The sequence below is a fragment of the Triticum aestivum genome, chromosome 2A (assembly GCF_018294505.1).
Source record: "Triticum aestivum cultivar Chinese Spring chromosome 2A, IWGSC CS RefSeq v2.1, whole genome shotgun sequence".
Lineage (NCBI taxonomy): Eukaryota > Viridiplantae > Streptophyta > Magnoliopsida > Poales > Poaceae > Triticum > Triticum aestivum.
In genome coordinates, this window is record NC_057797.1 from 7,114,343 (window position 1) to 7,123,155 (window position 8,813).

An 8,813-nucleotide genomic window follows, 5' to 3' on the forward strand; every position below is an offset into this window, starting at 1 on the left:
CTTTACAAGACTTGACTTCACTCAAATCTTATATGCAAACTAAAACTAAAAAGAACCGGAGGGAGTACTTGGGAGCGCTCGAAATTTGTTTAAAAAAATTACTATGCCAGAGCTTTGTGGCAGGTGTGAATGGCAAGGTAAGATGAAAACAATTAAACAAGCAGACATGGGGAGCAGCAGCATCTCGGCGGGATACCTTTTTGACCGTGTGGCCGCAAACCAACACCCGCACGGACGGCGCGGGCACCGGTTTCGAGGCCGGGCATGCGCCTCCTCCTATCCTATGCGTAGCTCTGCTCCGCTCTGTATCTCCGCCCACTAGCACTGGAGTATTTTGGTGCCTTGCGTGTAAAATTTCTGGTGCTCCCGTCTTCTTGGTCCCCTCCCTCCATGGTCAAGACCTCACCTTGGAATGGGGACCCTCATCGGAAAAGTAATGGTCGTCCATTTTTACAACGAGGGGTGGATAATCTTCTCCTCCTTCTCCTCCTCCCTGTATAAAAGGGCCTCCTCCTCTGCCCAACTCATCCAGAGCAACACTTGTTGCCAAGACAGACACCAGTCTGCTCTGCCCTGCCTCTTGAACCAAAACAGAGCATCCAAGAGGAGGCAGAGAGAGGTAGAAGAAGAAGTAGAAGATGGCGCTCCTCCTCCTTGTGCTGGTCGGCGTTGTGGTCGGCGTGGTGCTGGCGAGCAGCCTGCTGCTGCGCTGGAACGAGGTCAGGTACGGCAACGGCAGGAGGAAGGATGGCGATGGCTGCTTGCCGCCGGGGACAATGGGCTGGCCGCTGTTCGGCGAGACCACCGAGTTCCTCAAGCAGGGCCCCAGCTTCATGAAGCAGAGGAGGCTCAGGTACGTACTAGTCCGCATGGTCGACCATGAGATGTTGATGCATTCTTGCTTGCTTGCGTCTTCTTCCTTGGATTACATTACTAGCTTGGTAGCTACCTCTAGTGCCCGGACATGTCGCTTCGCCGGGATTTGGGGGATTTGGTTGGTGTTGTGGAGAACTTTACTGGAGAATAGAGATGGATGCATGCTATTGGTCCAATAATGGAGAACCACTCATTCTGTATCTGCCACTCTGGGGCTTGGGCAGTAGTAGTAGTAGTGTTGTTAAGAGGGAAATTGCAGTTTCTTTTTCAAGAGATTTTGGGTAATTAGTACTCCCTCTCTTCACAAATGTAAGACGTTTTTGGCGGTTTAAAATGTCTTATACTCCCTTTGTTCCTAAATATTTGTCTTTCTAGTCATTTCAAATTGACTACCACATACGGATGTATTTAGCATATTTTAGAATGTAGATTCACTCATTTTGTTCTGTATGTAGTCACTTGTTGATATATTTAGAAAGATAAATATTTAGAAACGGAGGAAGTATTTAATAACAAATGATGTAATATATTTATTACCAAAAAGTCAGTAGTACCTCCTACATACATGAATCCATAAACTACGGAAATGTGCCGGTTTGGCAGCTGCTTTCCGGTTATGATGAAAGGTGATCTGAAGAGGAGGAGTATCACTAGCTTTTCGCTGCTTGTCCCCCAAAAGCTCACTCGCACACACGCTCACCACTGTTCCAGCTCCCAAAGTACCATTTCCGCAGGGTTGTAAACTATGATACACAGATCAAAAGTGAAACACCTACCAGCTGAAAATATTGTTGCTCCTGCTTAATGATACTGCCTGCTTGCTTGCCTGCCATCAGGAAGAACAGAGAATCTTAGCATAAAGCTTTTTTTTTAGCGAGGAATGTTGGCATAATGATAATCTTTGATTGAGAATCTCAGCAATAAGTTTTTCTAAACGAGGAACTAAATTTGCGGTGTGCTGCTGCAGGTACGGGAGGCTGTTCCGGACGCACATCCTGGGGTGCCCCACGGTGGTGTGCATGGACCCGGAGCTCAACCGCCGCATGCTGCTGCAGGGCGAGTCCGGCGGCCTCGTCCCCGGCTACCCGCAGTCCATGCTCGACATCCTCGGCCGCAACAACATCGCCGCCGTGCACGGCCCGCTCCACCGCCTCATGCGCGGCGCCATGCTCGGCCTCGTCCGCCCCGCCGCGCTCCGCACCAGCCTCCTCCCCAAGATCGACGCCTTCATGCGCGACCACCTCCATGGATGGGCAGGCAGTGTCGTCGACGTCCAGGCCAAGACCAAGGAGGTCAGTCAGTCACAACAGAAATGCTGTGCTCTGCTCTGAAAAAAATGGGTGACCAAGCTCATAACAACATTTCACAGAATATTGATATCATCACACTTAGGAACAAATTAAAAACTGATATACGATAAAGCAGGAAAAAACATTCCAAAGTAGTTGTTGCAGAGTTCTATAGTAGTATCTCCTTGAATAAACAGAGTATCACTTTGAATTTATATTTTTCCAAAGTGGTTGCCGCTTTTGTGGTTGTTGCAGAGCTTCATAGAAGCATCTGATCTCGCAACAACACATCACAGAATCTCATCACCTTCCAGAGTTTCATAGAAGCATCATATCTAACTGACTTTCCCTTTCCCTTTCAGATGGCCTTGCTGTCCGCACTCCAGCAGATCGCCGGCATCACGGCTGGCCCACTCTCTGACGCCCTCAAAACAGAGCTATGCAGCCTGGTGCTCGGCACCATCTCGTTGCCGATCAACCTTCCGGGAACCAGCTACTACCAGGGCTTCCAGGCAAGGACGAAGCTTGTGTCCATGCTAGAGCAGATGATCGCGGAGCGGCGGTCCTCTGGTGATGCTCACGATGACATGCTGGATGCTCTCTTGAGAAGCGGCGACGATGGGACCCGGGAGAAACTCACTGATGAGCAGATCATCGACTTGCTCATCGCCCTCATCTACTCTGGATACGAGACGATGTCGACCACTTCGATGATGGCTGTCAAGTACCTGTCGGACCACCCGCGAGCTCTTGATGAACTCAGGGTATGTACACATATTCTCAAACCAATTTATTTTGATCCCATAACAAGAATCATGTGCCTTTTAGAGTTTACTGATGGAATTGTCACTTGTGAATTCAGAGAGAGCATCTTGATATCAGGAAGGGGAAATCGCCGGAGGAAGCCATCAGTTATGAAGATTTGAAGTCCATGGCCTTCACTCGAGCTGTAAGTACAAAATAGGAGCTAAAAGTAAAATAACAGAGGATGAAGTCTGAGTAGGAATTTAGTATAAACAGGATCATGATAAACCAATGGATATATGCAGGTCATTTCTGAGACACTAAGATTAGCTACAGTCGTCAATGGGCTCCTGAGGAAAACAACTCAGGATGTGGAAATGAATGGTGAGATATACATGCAAATTAATCCTACCAATTTAGCATTTTCTAGGCAAATGTTAAGTTAGTTCTAAAGCAGTATTATCGATTTCTTCCAGGGTATGTCATTCCAAAAGGGTGGAGAATCTATGTTTACACCAGGGAGATAAACTACGACCCATTCATGTATCCTGACCCGATGACTTTCAATCCGTGGAGGTGGCTGGTAAGTAAAAGAGCAAACAAATATGACCATCAAAACATCACTAAAACATACCACCTAGGCCCTAGTAGAAGAAGTTCTAACCTTTTGTTGCCTACTGATAATGAACAGGAGAAGAACATGGAATCGCACCCGCACTTCATGTTGTTCGGAGGAGGCGGCCGGATGTGCCCCGGAAAGGAGGTGGGCACGGCCGAGATCGCGACTTTTCTCCACTATTTCGTGACCCGATACAGGTTTGTTCAACCTCCACTATTCCACACTGATTCCATTTCGATGAACAGCTCCAGCATTATTTACTGAGAGATACTTGGCATTGGCTTTGATGTTTCAGATGGCAGGAAGAAGGCAAGAACACGATCTTGAAATTCCCCCGGGTGGAGGCTCCCAACGGGTTACATATCCGAGTTCAAGATTACTGATTTTGCAACATACATTTTGCAGAGTTTAGGTAGATAGGGCCCAGACTGAGGCGACGAGAGTGCGATTCTGCACCGACGGAAAGATTAGATCAGCCTTGTAAGAAAATAGGAAACATAGGTATAGTGTAGGTATTATAGGTTTAGTAGGCAATTGACGTAGAAGGCCACAAGAGGCAACTATGTTCTTCCTTGTGATCAATTACATATGCATGATAAGCATCACAAAATATATGTGATATGTCTGGTGACTTGAATCTGATAAGCAGTTATACATATATGTGTATATCTGGTGCCTTGAATCTGATGATAAGCAGCACCATATATACGAGATATGAGGTGACTTATATCTGGTAAGCTGTACTAGTACATGTTCATACATTTTCACAACAACTTGAACCATCCGGATGAAATTCGTTCAAACAAGTCCGGATTTCATATAAACACGGCCATATTTCATATAAACACACCGGATTTCATATAAATATGACGGATTTCATTACAAATACATCATAGCAGTGCTAGACGGGCCCTGAAGTATAATTAATGCCTAATCTAAATGATTTCTGGCGTCCGGTCCCCGTGTCCGGCCATCAGCCCCGAGAACTAAAGCTTCACCGTCTCCGATTCCGCCTCAATGCTCTCTTGCTCCGCCTCCTCATTGCTCCGCCTCAATGCTCTCTTGCTCCGCCTCCTCATTGCTCCGCCTCAATGCTCTCAGGCCGATTAGTCGCTTGGCGATAGTCCTGCGGGCGGAGCGGTAGGACTCGAGCAACGTCTCCTGCTCCGCCAGGTCCGCGTCCGACGCAACCGCCCTGCTAACGGCGACCTACTCCTTCGCTTGAAGATGCTCCTGGAGGAGGTTGTGGTTGCATTGGCGTCGGCATGTGCCTCCCGAAACTGGTCCTCCCACTCCTCCCGCAGCATGTCCATATAATGGGCACGGGCCTCGCGGATGGTCATGGTGCAGTGCACCGGCGAGGATGGAGTGTAGGAGGAGGGTGCCGCAGAGGAAGAGGAGGGTGGCGTTAGCTCGTCATCGGAGGTGTCCTCCATTTGCATGTCATCGTCGGAGGCGTCCTTCGGCTGCCTACCGGCCTACTAGTCGACAGCAATGGCCGCCATGGCCTTCTTCCACTCTGATGTCAGCCCATCCCAGAGAGCTTTGACTATGGAGGGATTCATGGCGGGGAGTGGCGCGGAGAGGGAGGACTGTGGTATGGCCGGGGCACTAGGGCAACAGTTTATATAGCACCAGTGGGCAGCAGAGGGCACACGGGTGGCGCCAGAGGAGATGCCTCGGCAACCACGTGCCATCAATGCGGGCGGTAGATGAACAGATGGGCGACAGTTGTGTTGTTTGAACGCACGGCAGACGCCTACACCGAGAAGTGACGCGGGCGACACTCTCTCGACCGGCGTGCCGCTTAAATACTGGCTCCAGTGAGTGGCTGCATCTTCTCTGGCTAGGCATGAATGCGGGCGCTGACGCTCTGGATCGGCACTGACCGAAAACACGGAGGGGAAGGGGTTTTTGGTGGGCCAGGTCGATCAAAAGCGGGCTTGGGATCGGTCCGGACTCCAGCAAACCTCCCCCAATTTTGTCTCCGTTTTGCGGGAGAAATCTCGTCCGGACCGCGCCGCGGATCGATACAGGACCGCGTGGGATGGCTTTTATGGTCCGGATGGTTGCGGGAGGTTTGCGGGTTGGCATTGGAGATGCCCTTAGTGGACTGGATTGCAGAGAAGCGAAGGGCGACAGACACTTTTGGATGTGTTTGGTTGCCTTCTCCAATAGTGCCTGCATTTCATACCCGTCTTCACCTAGCCTGGTTGAGCAAAAACAGGCAACAAACCAACATTTGCATGTTGTTTCGTTGCGTGCATTGCATCAATGAGCACTTTAGGGCCAGCTGTTTGGTTGCCCGCATATGTGCTTAAGAGGTGAGAGAATGTGTAGGATCGAAAGTATGTCTAGAGGGGGGTGATTAGACTACTTGACCAAATAAAATCTAGCCTTTTCCCAATTTTAGTTCTTGGCAGATTTTAGCTATCTTAGCACAAGTCAAGCAATCTCCACACAATTCAAGCAAGCATGCTAAAGAGTATATGAGCAGTGGAAAGTAAAGCATGCAACTTGCAAGAATGTAAAGGGAAGGGTTTGGAGGATTCAAACGCAATTGGAGACACAGATGTTTTTGTTGTGGTTCTGATAGGTGGTGCTATTGTACATCCACATTGATGGAGACTTCAACCCATGGAGGGTAACGGTTGCGCGAGTCCACGGAGGGCTCCACCCACGAAGGGTCCACGAAGAAGCAACCTTGTCTATTCCATCACGGCCGTCGCCCACGAAGGACTTGCCTCACTAGCGGTAGATCTTCACGAAGTAGGCGATCTCCTTGCCCTTACAAACTCCTTGGTTCAACTCCACAATCTTGTCGAAGGCTCCCAAGTGACACCTAGCCAATCTAGGAGACACCACTCTCCAAGAAGTAACAAATGGTGTGTTGATGATGAACTCCTTGCTCTTGTGCTTCAAATGATAGTCTCCCCAACACTCAACTCTCTCTCACAGGATTTGGATTTGGTGGAAAGAAGATTTGAGTGGAAAGCAACTCGGGGAAGGCTAGAGATCAAGATTCATATGGTTGGAATGGAATATCTTGACCTCAACACAAGTGTAGGTGGTTCTCTCTCAGAAAATGTGTATTGGAAGTGTAGGTATGTTCTGATGGCTCTCTCCACGAATGAAGAGTGGGTGGAGGGGTATATATAGCCTCCACACAAAATCTAACCGTTACACACAATTTGCCAAACTCGGTGGGACCGAATGGTTAAACTCGGTCGGACCGATTCAGCAAACCTAGTGACCGTTAGGATTTTCGGTGGGACTGAGATGCAACTCGGTAGGACCGATATGGTTAGGGTTAGGGCATAACGTAATCTCGGTGTGACCGATTACCCAAACTCGGTGGGACCGATTTTGTGAATAAGATAACCAGAGAGTTGGTCAGGTAAACTCGGTGGGACCGATTCGCTCATCTCGGTGAGACCGAAATGTTACAAAAGGGAAACAGAGAGTTTACATTGCAATCTCGGTGGAACCGATAGCTCATCTCGGTAAGACCAAAACGTTATGAAGGGAAACAAAGAGATTACAATCCCATCTCGGTGAGACCGAGATCCCTATCGGTGAGACCGATTTGCCTAGGGTTTGTGGCAGTGACTATGACATTTGAAACTCGGTGGCGCCGGATAGAAAGAATCGATGGGGCCGAGTTTGACTTTTGGTTTAGGTCATATGTGGATGTGGGAAGGTAGTTGAGGGTTTTGGAGCATATCACTAAGCATTTTGAGCAAGCAAGCCATTAAGCAACACCTCATCCCTCCTTGATTGTATTGGCTTTTCCTATAGACTCAATGTGATCTTGGATCACTAAAATATAAAATGTAGAGTCTTGAGCTTCAAGCTTGAGCCAAACTTTTTTTCCTTAGAATTTTGAGGGATCCACTTTCCTCATCCATGCCATGCCATTCATTGAGCTTTTCCTGAAATATTAATCTTGGAATAATGTTAGCTCAATGAGCTATATGTTGTTAGGAATTACCAAAACCACCCAGGGATAGTTGCACTTTCAATCTCCCTCTTCTTGGTAATTGATGACAACATATAGATCAAAGCTTCGACAAATGATAATAAGAGTGAAAGATATTGTCGCTTTGAGAAGTATGTGAAAAGCAAAAGCTCCCCCTAAATTTGTGCATATCTTAAGATTTCTTTGGACTGCAAATGCACAATGAGTTAGGATCATGGGTTACTCTTCCATGTCACATACATCTTGGTGGAGCGCTCAAAATGATAAGAATTAAATACATGCACTCATCACCAAGCAAAGTGAATGATCATATAAGGATAAGTAAGATAATATCATCTAACAAGCATACGTGTAGCTTATGATCAACCACATGATCATCAATGTCTCACAGATAACAGCATAGTACCTCAAGCAATCAAAAGACAAACAAAGTTCAACCACCAAAGCAAGAGAGAATAAAAAGCAACGCTCTCTCTCGAAGCCTATGATCTATACATTTTTCTCCCCCTTTGGCAACAAGTTACCAAAAAGTTCATAGAAAATGCATAGCACTAGAACGTCTCTCAAGCTTGGTCTTCAGGTGGTGGTGTCCGGAGAACGCCAAGGACGAAGGCTTCAGTTGATGTGGATGGAGCTGAAGGAGTTGGTGCTGGAGCTGGTTGCGCTGGAGCTGTAGCTGGTGCAGATGAAGTGACTCTAGTGTCTGGAACAGGCACTGCAGCAGACCTCTGAGCTCTAGGCACTCTGGCAAATGCATAAGTGGTTGTCTTGCCCTTCCTCTCCTGCATATCATCTTGAAGTTGCTCCACAACAGACTGAATCTCAGTTACCTTCACATCCAAGTCATAGAATTTTTGCTCCACGATTCTTTCTAAGCTCTTCTGGTTTTGAGTCAGTGTGGCCAGTCCCTTCTCAATCCTCAGAGTGGATGCAATTAGGTAGCCAAGCTAATCTTGCTTGCTTTTCAAAAAGTACTCAGATGCCTCCTCTTGAGTTGTCATCTTGGCAGCCTTCTCTTTCTTTGCTTTCTCCTTCTTCTCTTGAGCTTGTACTGATGATGGTTCATTCTCATTCATCACAACTTGATTGTCCTCAAAGTCAGGATAGATAGGCAAGTGTTTCTTATCCAACAAGTATGTGCCTGTGCCCATCTTTGAGTTTATACACTCCTGGATCTGTGGGCATATCCACAACTTCTTTTCTGGTTAGCTGCAGTCCTCTTGATAGTCTCAACTATAAGGCTCATGACCTTGAACTTCTCTGGCACATCAAATATATGTAGCAAGTTAATTGCATGGCCTCTGAT

At 47.5% G+C, this 8,813-nt stretch overlaps 1 protein-coding gene across 1 annotated transcript; it reads left to right on the forward strand.

The window, feature by feature from the left end:
* Window positions 1-344: 344 nt before the first annotated feature.
* On the forward strand, window positions 345-4,167 carry LOC123186954 (cytochrome P450 85A1). Its single transcript, XM_044598686.1, has 8 exons — window positions 345-853; window positions 1,844-2,168; window positions 2,528-2,929; window positions 3,028-3,114; window positions 3,215-3,293; window positions 3,386-3,492; window positions 3,601-3,725; window positions 3,824-4,167. Exons 1-8 carry the CDS (start codon window positions 639-641, stop codon window positions 3,909-3,911), a joined length of 1,428 nt encoding a protein of 475 aa, XP_044454621.1. The 5' UTR covers window positions 345-638; the 3' UTR covers window positions 3,912-4,167.
* The last annotated feature ends 4,646 nt before the right edge of the window (window positions 4,168-8,813 follow it).

Coding starts and splice junctions, on each gene's coding strand:
- LOC123186954 (XM_044598686.1), top strand. CDS start 639: ATGGCGCTCCTCCTCCTTGTGCTGGTCGGCGTTGTGGTCGGCGTGGTG. Junction 854..1,843: donor ATGAAGCAGAGGAGGCTCAG/GTACGTACTAGT, acceptor GTGCTGCTGCAG/GTACGGGAGGCTGTTCCGGA. Junction 3,493..3,600: donor TCAATCCGTGGAGGTGGCTG/GTAAGTAAAAGA, acceptor GATAATGAACAG/GAGAAGAACATGGAATCGCA.